The sequence below is a fragment of the Engystomops pustulosus genome, chromosome 5 (genome assembly GCF_040894005.1).
Source record: "Engystomops pustulosus chromosome 5, aEngPut4.maternal, whole genome shotgun sequence".
NCBI classification, from domain to species: Eukaryota; Metazoa; Chordata; class Amphibia; order Anura; family Leptodactylidae; genus Engystomops; species Engystomops pustulosus.
Genome location: NC_092415.1, coordinates 52,112,331 through 52,127,020, shown reverse-complemented (window position 1 = coordinate 52,127,020; position 14,690 = coordinate 52,112,331). Strand labels below are relative to the sequence as shown.

At 40.2% G+C, this 14,690-nt stretch overlaps 1 protein-coding gene across 2 annotated transcripts in view; it reads right to left on the bottom strand.

Moving 5' to 3' along the window:
* PRKDC (protein kinase, DNA-activated, catalytic subunit) overlaps positions 1–14,690 on the bottom strand; it is a 105,111-nt gene that overhangs the window by 19,793 nt on the left and 70,628 nt on the right. For both annotated transcript variants that reach the window (XM_072151948.1, XM_072151947.1), the window contains exons 56-71: positions 13,844–13,942; positions 12,876–13,086; positions 12,592–12,778; positions 12,270–12,482; positions 10,953–11,065; positions 9,913–10,044; positions 8,907–9,077; positions 8,184–8,392; positions 7,929–8,067; positions 6,855–7,040; positions 6,529–6,753; positions 6,282–6,390; positions 5,272–5,383; positions 4,990–5,173; positions 4,729–4,903; positions 377–555 (exon numbers count right to left, since the gene is read on the bottom strand). In XM_072151948.1, the coding sequence (XP_072008049.1) occupies positions 377–555; positions 4,729–4,903; positions 4,990–5,173; positions 5,272–5,383; positions 6,282–6,390; positions 6,529–6,753; positions 6,855–7,040; positions 7,929–8,067; positions 8,184–8,392; positions 8,907–9,077; positions 9,913–10,044; positions 10,953–11,065; positions 12,270–12,482; positions 12,592–12,778; positions 12,876–13,086; positions 13,844–13,942 (2,644 nt within the window). The remainder of the gene's footprint in view (positions 1–376; positions 556–4,728; positions 4,904–4,989; positions 5,174–5,271; positions 5,384–6,281; positions 6,391–6,528; positions 6,754–6,854; positions 7,041–7,928; positions 8,068–8,183; positions 8,393–8,906; positions 9,078–9,912; positions 10,045–10,952; positions 11,066–12,269; positions 12,483–12,591; positions 12,779–12,875; positions 13,087–13,843; positions 13,943–14,690) is intronic.

Sequence of the window (14,690 nt, the reverse complement as noted above, 5' to 3'; positions counted from 1 at the left end):
TTTAGTGAACACTTGAGCACTGTAAAAAACAAATTTAGTTAAAATGCTGTTTTTGCCACCGTTTTTCAAAACAAAAGTTACAGAAATTAATCAAAATCTTGCACAAACCCCAAAATGGTACAAGATAATGAAAAAAAAAAAACATCAACTAGAGCCATCGGTGGAAAAATTAAAAAGGTACAACATTAGGAAGATGGTAATGCAAAAACCAATGTTTTAATAAACATTCTGGATTCAGACATGATTTTTTTTCTTTTTGTGAAAAGTACCGTTTCGGTATAGAGTATTGTGATACTTTATCAGGTATCGTATCGCACTCAAAATTCTGGTATCAGAGCAAACCTATTACTGAGCTAGAACATATATTCTCGCTTACCTCCTCTGCTGAACCCGCGAGCTCTGTAACTTTTCGAGCCTTTGATTCCTCTATTTTATTCAGGCTGTCGGGTTCCTTGATGAGTGCATCAGCCATGATTTTATATGTGCCACCGAGTAACATATTGTGATATCTGTATGACTGTGGAAATCTATTTAGATAATCAGGGCTGCTCTCCTCTGTAAAATTACAAAAAATTGAACATGCAGTAAGTAAGGAAACTAGAGCAAATACCTTGGTACATGCTAAGGCCACACAAGACGGACACTCTGCTGGATTTAAGAGAAAGACACTCAGAGAAATTTTAGACTGATAGTTTAGTATCTGAATAAAGTCCCCCAAAATGCTTTAGTTCACAAGTGTTTGTTGATATTTTTTTCCAGACAGGTCCCTTATTTTGCGATTTGGGATTTTAAACGACAGTCCTAACAAGTTCCCTTATTCTGCAGCAAGAGGATGAGACCCTAAACCAGTGATAGCGAACCTTTTAGCGACCGGGTGCCCAAACTGCAACCCAAACCCCCCTTATTTACCGCGAGGTGCCAACCATAAATTAAAGCAGTAAGTTATTGCTCCCTGTTCTTCAACAACTTTCAATCAGATTGGCCTCCTGAGGACAGCAACACAGTAGAGAGATGGAAAATTTGCATAATTTTAGCTTATTTCCAGTGTCCCTCTGTGCACAGCAGAAGATCCTCCAAAGATAATTCGGCCCCGTCTACTCATTCTCCCTCTTTCTACGGTTCCAAGAAGAGAAACAAGTATCAAAATATGACTGAAAGCAGCATCTTTAAGTTGCTTGGAACTGCAGGAAGATTCTTTGAGTCCTATCTGGTGTGCTGGGGCGATGGCCCGGGTGCCCACAGAAAGGGCTCTGAGTGCCACCTCTGGCACCCGTGCCATAGGTTCGCCACCACTGCCCTAAACCCTTTCATATGGGGCCAAAGAAGATGTTGCAGCTGGGACTGGTTATGAAGAAGTATGTATATGGATGTAGCAGTTCTGAGTGTATTTATGTGGGTAAATGGATGTTGCACATCTGAATGAGTTAATGTAAAAAGAGGTGTGTGAGTGAATGGTTGTAGAGCTGTGATTGTCAGTGAGTGGATGTAGCACGGCTTTGTGTGTTGTGCTTGTGTGTGACCAACCGAAAATGGGGTCAAATATATTTTTCCATTTTTTTATGACTAAATCTGAGGTTCATAGTGCCTCTTACCAGTAATATGTTAAAATGTTTACTAAGCTTCTACAGCACATTGCATTAGGCTGGCTAATGTCACGCTCACTGTAGTTAACCTGCTGCAAGTACCTACCCTTTTTTTTTTTTTTTTTTTAAACAGCCTACATAATGCTTACATTTCTTTTGGCTAACCCTTTACACAGGTTCATGAAGACAGGAAATTGCTAAGCAATATTTGCCACTGCTAACTACAGTAATGGTGAGGTTTGACAAGTGCTGCTTCCCAGAGCAAAGTACTTCTGGTGAAAACAGTCGTACAAGCAAGACAAAAGCTCACAGCTTCAGATATATATAGACGCTTTATGGAGGAGACAGAGGCAAATTCTCCTTCCACAGCTGTAAGTGCACAGCAAACTTGCAGATAAATGTAAGAACTACATGAAAATGAAGCTTAGTTATGTACATAAACTGGACTATAGATTGCAAAGTTTGTAGACAGGATAGATATGCACTAGAGTTATAAGTCTGTGGGAATCTGACAAGAAGGAAATCAACAAGAGTCTAATTTGAGTCAGATCGGAGCATGGTACAGGTGTCAGGTCTTCACCAATCTATTACTACCAATCCTATACTAAGAATAGGTCATTTAACTCAAATTGCTGAAAGACTCAATAAGGGTGCAGTTACACGTCACATTTAACGCAAGCGTTTAAAACCGCATTGCAACAGATGAAGAGAGGTTGTCACACTATAATCAAGGTTACAAAGCGCTGGATATAGACACGTCGCACGTGATAGTGGTGGTGCTAACTACGGTGGGTCACCCCACACTCTAATTAGTTTGAAAGAAAGAATATAGGGGTAGGACAAACCAGTGGGACTAAACACACGTGCAAAGACAATTAGACCCATGAGAGAAGTAAAAACAGGGGTTGTGGTAAGAGGGGATTTTTTTTTTGTTTTTTTTTTTTTAAAGTTCCCTCCCGTTTCAGTTCTTCTGCCCAGAAGTGGTCCCACAGTTCCCATATCTTGTCGAACACCGAGATTCTATTGGTTAGAGAGGCAGTCAGAAATTCCATACTGCGAATCTCTCGAATTCTAGCAAGGAAATCCATACGAGATGGCTGCCTTTTCCAGAATTGAGAAATCAGACATCTTGCTGCTGTAAGAATGTGTAGGCTCATTTTGGTGATTCTCTTGGGCATGAGTGCAACAGGACCCACACCTCTCGCCAGTAGGGCTGTATCCGTGTACATGTCCAGAAAATATGCTTTAGGGAACCCCCATGGCGCCACAACGCCAACAGACATCAGTTGTGTCATGGAGGGAGGGTGTATGATACCAGTATAGCATCAACTTGTATTGGATTTCCCTATGTGTACTGCACAGAGAAGTTCTCTTTGGTTATAGTTTCCCCCACTATCTGCTCCCACTTGGCCATACATGGGTGTGATACTGGTTCCTCATGATCTGGATGTAACAGTATCATGTAGATATCGGAGAGGAGACCTGAAGTGTGAGTGGTGGACTAGCACAGTTGTTCAAATACAGTGGGTATTGAGACAGTTTCCATACTGTCCATAGATTGTAGTAAACGTCTGATACGGAGGTAGCAGTGTATGGCTGAGGATGGGAGGGAAAATCTCTCTTGTAGGGAGGTAAATGGGAGAATTTTCCTATCTCTGTAGTTTACACTGAATCACCGGCGTATGTATGAAGGACTGCATAGGAGAGCACTGTGACACCAAAGGGAATCTGGTCCTACACGCTTTCCATAATTTGATTGTGAACAAGATAGGCCCCAATTAGAGTCCAGGTTGTGTGGGGGTGTCTCTTGACCATGAGTAAGAGTTGGGGTGAAAAGGGGCTAGCCATAATTTCTCAATCTCCATCCATTTTGAAAAAGCCCAGTGGACCATGCTGGTATCCATCGTAGATGGGTCGCCTGGTAGTATTTAGTTATGTCCGGGACTGATAGTCCACCCCTAATTTTATAGGATAACAGAACCACTTTGGGGACCCGGTGTCTTTTTCCGGCCCAGATTAAGTGTAGTATGGATGCCTGCAAAGCTCTCAGGGTACCCAAAGGCACAGATATCGGGAGAGTTTCGAAGCTGTAAAGTAGTTTGGGTAAAACGGTCATTTTCACTGCCGCTATTCTACTGAAGAGAGATAAAGGAAGACTGTTACAGTTGTTAAGCAAAGTTGTCGGAAGAGGCGGGGGAAAGTATGCGTACATAGGGAGCTGTAAAGAGGGGTTATGAATACACCTAAATACTTGATTGTGTCCCTTTTCCAGTTGTATTTGAAGGTGCTTTTAAGTTGCTCTACTACTTCCTGTGAAAGATTACGTGGTAAAGCCTCAGTCTTGGACGTGTTTACTTTATAGCCAGAGAGTCGACCAAACTGTAGCAGTCCTGCTTGCAAATTAGATAGGGAGACGAGGGCTGGATCAAGGTGAGCAGAATGTTGTCCGTAAATAAGGCTAACTTGAACTCTCTATCTCTAATTATGATGCCGTGGATGTTAGGGCCTTGTCTGATGATTGCAGCTAGGTGTTCTATACATAATATAAAAAAAAGCGGGTCGCAATCAGTTTTAATGTGGTTTTAGCTGCAGATTTGTTGATTTAACAGGTGAATGACATGAATTGAACTGGTGAATTTGATTTTGAAGGGGAAACCTGTTCCACAAATGTCTTTCGCCTGTTAAATTAACAAAACTGCATCTAAAACCACCTAAAACCTAATTTCAATGCAGTTTTAACTGCAACATGTGACCGCACCCTAATCAGTTTTTCAGATGTAGGTTTTGATGCCCAAATGTGGAATAGAGTAAAAGTAGAAGGAGGAGCAGCACCTTTTAATTATTTGTCTCAACCCTTTATGATCTTGGCTTCAAAAACTGCATCTGGAAAACAGAATGTGTGACAGCACCCACAGGGTGTGCTCACACGTGGTGTTAGCACATGCGCTTTCAAACGCATCATGACAGCGGGGAAGAGCAGATTTGCCTAATTACATTGCACTACATACTACTTACAAAATGCATGCATGTGTGGACGCACCCTTAAATCTTATAACTCACACAACTGACCATTTGATGTTAATTCACATTAGCCAGTAGTAAATTACACATTATACATCTGCTACAAACACACAATTATTCCTACCTAGTAAGGAAACAGTTTTCAGTACAGTTAAGATCTTCTCTGGATGACTTTGGCTTTGGATTCGACTGTGACAGTATCGACAATAACTGTGAACCCATTTTACCAGCCATTCTTCATTGGTTTTAGCCTCTCGATGGAGTGTTTTCAAAAGTTTCATAGCAACAGAAAAGTTATTCTGCCAAAATAAATGTATTAAAAATCATAAAATGAGTAAGGCAATTAATACAAGATAATCAACAGTTCATGTCAGAATCTCATTACCTGTTTCCGGGCACTATCAATCATTTTCATTTTCATAACAAACTTGCATTTTCTGATAAGAAAATCCACATTCTCTTGTGTATTGGCTTGCGATTCAGTATCTTCGGTCATGCTGTCTATTTCCATACTTTCATCCATTACCTGAGTGGATATTTTTTCCTTGATTTTATCCAGAAAGAAACATCTGAACACAATAAAAATGGCAAAAATGAAAAAAAAAAAAAAAAGAATATGGGAACATTCCATAAAAGGTAGTTATTTTTATTCTATGAACATATATACCTATTAGTTATAACATCATCCCAAATGTGCATTGGATCCATTTTGTCATCTGGATATCGACTCATCCAGAGATAAAAGAGCCTTCTCAGGGAGGACAGAGACGATAAATTACCTAAAAGCAAAAATAGCTCTTTAAATCCATTTTTATAGTTGATGATATATTAATATCTACAAATTATTCACTGTTCTATAAAACACTCAAAATTTTTATGCAAAAAAACACCCCCTCTTTATATTTTGTCTTTGGCAGAGGGCTAATAACTATGGTATGGAAAAGCATTTAACTCCACTGTGCCTTACAGCGGAAGATCTATAATAGGGAATATTATTGTATACAAAAAGGTTTTTCTTTTTATAACCAGTACTTTATACTTACATCTCTGCTCTTTCTTGGCTGGGAAGTCATAGGGCAGTGTTGGCGATCCTATGGCACGGGTGCCAGAGGTGGCACTCAGAGCCCTTTCTGTGGGCACCCGGGCCATCACCCAAGCACATCAGCCATGACTCAAAGAATCTTCCTGCAGTTCCAAGCAACTTAAAAGATGCTGCTTTCAGTTACATATTTAAGTGATACTTACTACTTTGTAGGAAGAGGGAGAATGAGTAGACAGGGCCGTATTATTATTTTGAAGGACCTTCTGCTGGCCCCACAATTCTGTGTGTACAGAGGGACACTGGCAAGAAGCTAAAATGATGCAAATTTTCCATCTTGTCCTCAGGAGGCCAATATGATTGAAAGTTGTTGAAGAACGGGGAGCAATAAGCTACTGCTTTAATTTTTGGTTGGCACCTCACAATAAATAAGGGGAGTTTTGGGTTGCAGTTTGGGCACTCGGCCGCTAAAAGGTTCGCCATCACTGTCATAGGGCATCCCTAACAGTGATTGGCAGCTATCACTGTGTGCACGGATAGGACATTGATGCGCAAGCTTTTATATATTCCACCCTATTGGTTTAATTTGATTCATTTTGGAATACAGAATTGTCAATGTTTTATTCAAACTAAAATACCTGGAATGCGGATAAAGTTGATAAAATCCTGAGTCTCGGTTAACACTTGAACAGTCTGCAACTCTGTCAGTCTGCTGTGATACAGTAGTGAGTCGATACTTGAATAGTTCTAAGGAAAGAAAATATAATCATTCATTTAGAAGCAAAACACCTCTATCCAGACTATTCAGTATTTCACAAGATCTGAGATTTTAAAATCTATACAGTACAGTACATGTATTTCTTTAACAATATACACAAATAATACCTGGATGAACATATCTATCCCATTTTTTATGTAGTATCTCGCCCGGTCATAGTCGTCTTGTAAAATGTACAGGAGGCTCATTTCTTGGCTGTAGAAGGTTTCAATTAGGACTTTTCTCTGCTCAATCTTCATGGCATCATCAATAAATGTTAGTAAGGACTGATCATCCTTGCCATTTAGGAGAAGTTTCACTTTACTGCGAATCATGTATGGAAGGTAGGTTTCCTGTTTTGATAAACAATTTTAACAAATTTACACAATGTTTTAGCATAAAGACATTGTGGTCACAATATACATTCTGCGAGATTAATATACCAACTACCTACCTCATAGAATGGATCACTCCACATTTTCCTGAGGTCTGGTGGCATTTGATTATCAAGGTTTACAGTTGAGCAATATTCTAGTGGTTCCCATTCAGTCAGATGGTTGTAACAATCCATAGAAGCCATTTCCCAAAAATCTTTCTCAGCATCAGAAGGTTCCCCATCTGAAAATGTCTCCTGCAGGGCCTAGAACCAAAATATACAAGCTTTAAAAGGCTAGGTTCACATCAGAGTCAATGTCTCTGGTTGGAGCCTATGCTGTTTTCAGTGTGAGATTTTGTCATGAAGACCCCCATCTGAAGAATTAAGCAGCAGCGCTGCAAAGACCTCTATGAATATATGGCTACAATCTCAGTGGGAAGATCTACAAGACAACAGGTATGGCTAATAGAAGTAAAATTAGATGAAAGATTTCCTTTAACACCACATGAGTAAGTGTGCCTGCCTCTGAACAGCAGTAACAGTCAGTAATGCTGCTAAATGGGCACATTTGTTATATACTGGCGCTAAGTGGGCCATGATGTACCCCTGCCAGATTTATCAGGAGGCTGACTGTGGCTGCACCAGCAAGGAAATTCTACGTCAGGTCTTGCCTTCAGTAGAATAGTGCAGTCAACCATACACAGACACAGTAGCTTAGACAACCATTCTTATGTTCTGGCATCCTCTCTCTTTTCCTCCTTCATTCACTGATGTGATTATCATTTTAGGCTCATGGTGCCACACATATAGAGCGTTCTATATCCAAAGAAGAGACTGCCTACTGGCCCATTAACAATTTGTTACTGTAATTGCCTTCTGAGGAGTCTTCTTACGGACAATGAATAGACTACAGTAACCATATGGTGATATTAGGGCGTTACATTTTGGGTTAGTCCTTTGGTACAACTCTTGTATGGGCTGAAAGTCTTTCCCTGGGTGGATATGTTGTCTTATTTTGTTTAATGGTAAGGCATTACAGTGTGGGGACATTGTGATTTATTATTTTTTAGATATTGAACAGCAAAGATTCTAAACATTCTATCATCTCTAATGCTTCACCTGATGCATGGTCTACACATTTGAAGAGCATACCTTGTCATAGAGTTTGGCAGCTTCTCCATAGTCAGATCTTGCTTCAGCATTTAAAGCAAGTTGTGTAATACTTTTAGTTCCTATTTTATCACTGAAAATCCCTCGAAGAACATCATAGTCACCAATAGAGCGATACAACCTGTCAGAATAAAGACATCTGTGGTTAAAATTAAAGACAGAAAATACTTACGAGTCAAATCAAAACGGTTGTTTAGGTATTTTATCAGAAGAAAACCAATCTTTACTCTGACTTACCGAGCAAGCTGTATCCATCTCAGAGCATCTGGAGGAGGGTCTGTTCTTCCACGCATCTTCTTTGCTGGAGGTTCCTCTGGTGGTGAAATGTTCTGTAATGCTTTCTCAAGTAGAAGAATTCCTATGGACTGCTGCAAACTTTCTATGCTACTTGTGCTTACACTTGCTGGGTTAACATGAAGGAGTTCAACATGCTGGTAACACATATCCTGTACAAAAAAAAAAAAATTACATACATACACACATATATATATATATATATATATACACACACACACACACACACATATATATGACAAGTCCATTATATACAGCAGAAAACATATTTAACAGACGAAATGAGTCACCTTAAGTTAAATAATGTTTCACTCATTAACAGGCCAACCCCCATAGATCACTTTCAAATCAGCATGCAAGCTGCTTCTAATTTCAAGTTTGGGTTATGTAATTAAAAATGTGGCCATTCCATATATATAGGCACAGGCTTTGTGCATGGCATACTGGCGGACCGTGGCAGAACTCTGAGAGTGGAGAGCTGAATAAATCAAAAGACATTAGCTCCAGGAGGGGCTCAGGTGACGTAACTCAGAGCCCATCAAGCTAATGAGGATATTTTTAAAAGCTAATCTTTCGGGCAATTCCAGTACATAAGATTAAAAGATCCAAAGATGAAGAAACCCACATGAAAGTATAGGTAGTCTAACATCAGATTTATGCACGTACCTGTATACAACCAATGAATGGTGGGAAATAGTAGACTGTGTTGTTTAAATACTGATTGAACTTATCCACCAATTTAGGGGCGATACTTTTCACTTCAGCAGAGCTGCTCAGAGTTTCCAGAAGCCCAGAAAATAATGCACTGAATAGCTGTTTAGCCAGAGTTGAGTCTTTCTAAAATAGAGAATACAATTCTGTTCAATAGATCATGATGAACTCTCAGTTATAGAACTAGAACTTATATTGAATGAGACTTCAGGACTTTTCCATTGGAGAAGGGTAATTTTGTAGTATTGTAAACCTAAAAGAGTTTTCAGTTAAGACTGTGTTAACCTTCAAAAGGAGAAGTAAAATTCTGTTTGCACTGTACAATCTCATCATGTTTATAGAGAAAGAAAAGACTTTAAATAATAATTATTTTTGAAGGTAAGGAGCTGGGTGTTCATAGTGGTGCTGGCTTGAACCTCACTGTGCACAATGATCTTTTACATATTCTTCAATAACGGATGGAATGCAACCTGCTTGGGGCGGAGCAGGAACAAGTATACTTTACAATTTACAATCTACTAGTTGTGTCTCAACTTGCACCATTTGGTAGGGATTTGTTTGGCCCTAAAAAATATGGTATATCTCAATCTGTCTTCAGAAGCACAGTAGGTGCTCACAGAAAAGGGGGGGAGGGGGGGGAGTTTCTTTTCTACCTTTTAGTACCAATTTCTTTGAATCGTGGAAATTGTCATGGCTGGGAGCACACATTGTAAGAGCACTAAGGAATGTCTGGTTTCTGCTGCATTAAAAATGAATTCCCAGATCACCTGCCACTCTACTGAACCCATAGAAGGTATAAATATTACCATTTAAATATGGCTGTATAAAAGCTATATGAAACTGGCCATACAATATTAATCTATTATTTCTAAATTAATAAAATTTTTAAGTTCTCAAATATTTATTAAATTTGGCATATGATGAAATAGCATGTGTACTGTATAACCTTCTATCTACAGACCTGTGCAAGAGCTTGCAATGGTGCAATAAGTGCGCTGTGTGCAATCTGGATGTCAGGCAAATCTCCATGTCGATAACTTCTATAAAGAGTGACTTGAGCATCTTGTTTCATCCTCTGCTCGACTTTGATATCCTTAAAATACAGAGAAAATAAACAGAGGCATTAACTGGAAACCAGCATCTCAAAAACAAACATGTTTCAGGAAGTTAATCAAGAAGACAAAGTAAGGTACATCACAGTACAATCTAAGAAAAGTATGAATACTTATAAGGGTTCATTCACATGGCCGTCTGGGGCGTGGGGGAGAATTTGCGTCCACATATACATCCCCATAGACGGAAATGGCCTGCTCTATCTTTTCCCTAGTGTGCGGTTGTGCTCTGCTGTTTCCTATGGAGGAAGGAGGGGTCACCTCCTCCTTCTCTCCAGCACATGGCGGGCATACCATGTGTGAATGCACCCTAAGGGTGAAGACACACATGGCGTTTTTGGGCCGTTTTTACTAAGTGCGTTTTCAGATCGTGAAAAACGCATGCGTTTCTTAAAAACGCATGCGTTTTTTTGAAAACGCATCCGTTTTTGTCCGGTTTTCCGAATTTAACGATCTGAAAACGCACTTAGTAAAAACGGCCCAAAAACGCCATGTGTGTCTTCACCCTAAGGCCGCACTGGTCATGTGGGAACGTATATACAGCCACAAGTTTGCGGCTGGATATATGTCTCTATAGACGGCTATGGCACACCAGTGGCAGTGCGGTGCCACACACATGGGACACCGTACTGTACCATGCATGGGGAAAAGATAGAGTGTGCTCTATCTTTCCCCATATGTACAGCTGGGCGCGTCCTTTTCTCCAGCGCACTGCCTCGTGCTAGCCCAGGTAGACACATGGCAGGGGGAAAGTAGCCTAAATGCAAGATTAATTCATGGTTAATTCCATTCTTGTGTTTCTGATTTAGTTTAATTAATCATCAACATCTCAAGTACCTAAGTAAAGACACTAGCCAAAGATTTTAGATTTTGAAAAAAGAAAACAAACCTTTTCCCTTTTTTGTTCTGCTACTCCTTTTCTTGCATAGATAATACTGAGCTTCTCTTGATCTTTTAAGAAACGTCTGCGCAGTCTTAAAATTTCTGACCTTTCTTCAATGCCTAGGTCATATTAAATTTTAAAGATTGAAGATGTTATATAGAACAGAAGAGGGCAGTTTAAGGTCTTCTGGATATGTGCATTATTTTTGGCTTCCAACAACACGTTCCCATTTATTCCAATGGGCTCATACACACCCCTGTTGTTCCTACGGCCCTGTGTGTGACCCAACTTTGAAAGCCCAAAAAATAAGAGGTCCTTTTTTCCTGTGTTTGCAGCTCAGGCAGGACCTCAAAGGCCAATGACACATATTGGGGCTAATTTACTAAGGGTCCATGGAGCGCATTTAGAAGGGCTTTTTGTTGCATAAGATCGGATTTTGGCGCATCGGCTTTCACACAAATTGGGTTGGGGGGGGGGGTGTGTGTGTGGAACTCCGGCGGACATCAGCAGGGAAGCGACACATGCAGGAAATTGGACACACAATCTTAGTGAAACGCACCTTGGGGATCGTAAATGTAAATTGTGCCCTATTGGGTCCATTGTTTGAGGTCCATAAACAGCAGCACAAAAGTTTATTTAAAGGGAAACAACCACCACGGATCTACCTATAAAGGCAGATCGGGTGGTAGGTACATCTTTAGGACGTGAGGATAGCCCCCACTATCTTTTGCTAACTTTTATTTTGCAAATATGTAAATTTTCTTAAAAGGCTACTGGGGTGTGGAGTAGCTGGAGAGGAGGCTACACATGTGCGGCTACTCGATGCTCCAGTAGCCTCTTTGTTTCTCCTACCAAAAATTTTCAGCGTGCAGCTCCTTGTAGCCATGCGCCCTTGTCTGAGAATCCTGCCGCCTGCGCAGAACAGCAGGCCAGTGGCTGCGCAGTCACTGCGCATGTGCAGAGGGCAGGATTCTCGGACGAGAGCTATGAGGAACTGGGGGCCGAAGATTTTTGGAAGGAGGAACAAAGAGGCTACTGGGGCGTGGAGTAGACGCGCCGTGTAGCCTCAGCTCCGGCTACTCCGAGCCCCAGAAGCCGCTTCTGAAAATTTACCTATTTGCCAAATAAAAGTTAGAAAAAGAGATTGTGGGGACGTGAGGATTAGCCCTTTAAAGGGCTATCCTCACGTTCTATAGATGTATCTACCACCCTGTCTACCTTTATAGGTAGATCCGTGATGGTAGGTTTCCCTTAACTATAATTACTGTGTAAAGTTATTTCCCCAGGACTAATAGACAAAATGTATCTAATTTAATAACTCACCTTTGGTTTTGCTGTCAGTTTCATCTCCTGGAAGCCCTAGTCGCCGCTTTCCAAAATTGGATCCTAAAGGTTTTAATGAACCTCTCTGAGATTTTTCACTCCTTCTGCTAGTTAACAGCAATGTTGAAGATAGGGACTCAGAAGAGTCAGCAGAGTAGCTGCCCAATGTGTCCATGCTACTTCCAGTTAGCCAATTAAATGAACTTCTGACACCTGTAGGCCAGGACAACGTGAAAATGAGAAGTTTATCAAAAGTTGTTGAAACTATTATTACATACAATATTTTCTAGATTGCTAAAGAAAGAACAGAACACCAACAAACCAATATTCTGTGTAGGTGTGAACTGATAGTGCTGCTGTGTCGCCCTCAGTCGGCCTCCCTCTGTCTCTTGGTCTTCCAGGGAACTTTGAGTTCTAGGCCTGTATATACTTTGAGATGCTTGAGTCTCCACAAACATGGGAGTGAGGATGGTGCTGCGGTATCGCCAGTTGGAATCAACAGTATAATCCTAATCAAAAACATAAATACAGTAGTAAAACAATGCTGTTTTAAATAGTGAAGACATCAAATCTTCCCATGTAATATAGTATGGTTAGACACTATACCTGAAATATGCACTCAGAAAGAGGATGCTCAAACATCTGCCTGACATAATCTGGGCTTCTACTTGTCATTTCAAGAAGCAGGTTTGTAGCCAGACTTAAAAAATGCTTTTCAATTTTGGGGGTATATAAAGAACATAGGACTGCGACCATGCGATCCATTGTGCCAGTTGGCAGCCGTGTTTCATCGCTCCAAAAATTCCTAACAATGAGCCTAAGAGATTCAAACATAGCAAAGGATAGCAACACATCATTTCAAGGTTTGTTTCATCAAGAAGGAAAGCTTAGGGTGCAATAATGATGAATAGAGATGAGTGAAACTTCAAGATTCTACTGAACCTGGGAAAAGGTTCTATCCAGTGTAGCTTATCTTAATTGTGCTGCAGATTCTTACATCTCCACTGCCTGGTGACATAGTGAAGATGTATTGAGCAGCATGCTCCTTGTTAAAAAAAAAAAAAAAAAAAAAAGGGAACTTATTTCCCTTTTATGCTATAAATCATCACTGATAGTCCCCTCTGCATTAGCTAAAATAATGGCTACAAGTTTTTCAGTGCCCAAGTCCCAGGGCATTTGCCATTTTAGCAATAAAAAAAATAATAATCTGGAATAGATTTGCTTCTAATGAACTCTACAAAGTGAAATATAAATGTATATTAATAATTTACTAAACTTAGTGTCCACTCTTAATACCATTCATTGCAAGTGAAAAGGTCTGCAAACCACTGGCTGGGCTTGGCAGTGAGAAAACAGATGAAGGTCTATTTTCTTGTTAAATACATCTCGGTCAACAAGAATGAAAGGGTATGTTTCGTACTCTTTATCGTCCATCCAACCTGTTCCTGGTACATTTGCTAGAATATAAGATTTTTGTGAAACTTCTACATTGAACGCTCTATGTCCAATAATTCAAAATAATTAGAAAGGGAAAACAAGCTTTAAGAAATACAAATGAAAACAATAAAACTTACTGAAGCTCTGCATTTTCATCCACAAGTCCTTCTAGTAATGTCTCCTTGGCCATATTAAAAACATCCTGTGAATCACTATCTGATTGGCTCTCTAGATCTCTGAAATACAATATTTAATATGCAGTTACATAAACTACAGTAATATACCAACACCATGCAATTAGATACAAGAATAATTAATACTACAGATTTGCAAAGATTTATTAATACAAATTAGTCACTGTGCCCTGTAGAGGTTAGGAGCAGTTTACTTAATCTTTCCTATTTAATTAAAAAAATATTTTTATGCACATTGCCGAAGGAAATTTCAAGTTATCTACAAAAACATAAGGAGAAACCAAAATACTTTGGTAAATTCTCTCTTCTGCTAATGTTATGCACTAGAAAAAATGAACACATTGGGGCACATTTACTTACCCGGGAGTTATCGAAAGTGCATTGTACGCCAAGATTGCACTCTGCCGCGATTCACTTAGATGATGGGCCCGATTTCCTGCATCTGTCACTTTCCCGCTGAGGTCTGCCGGAGTTCACCATCTTCCTCTTGGTGCATGTAAGTGCTTGGCTTGCGACACAATTTTGAAGTTAAATCCTGTGGTGTGTCCGAATCCGTCGGATAATCCGACGGCCCGGCCCCCAATTTGTGTCTCATGAAAGCCGACGCAATTGCGGCAATATCCGGTCGCGTGTGCCAAAAACCCCTTTTAAATCCCTGTCCCAGCGGCGCAAAATGGAAATCGTTGGGATGTCCAACGAAAGTGCGGTCCGCGGGGCCCTTAGTAAATGAGCCCCCCTGTCCTTCCCCTTAGACCATGGAAGAAAGAGCAAAGGGATGTGTGTATTGGCA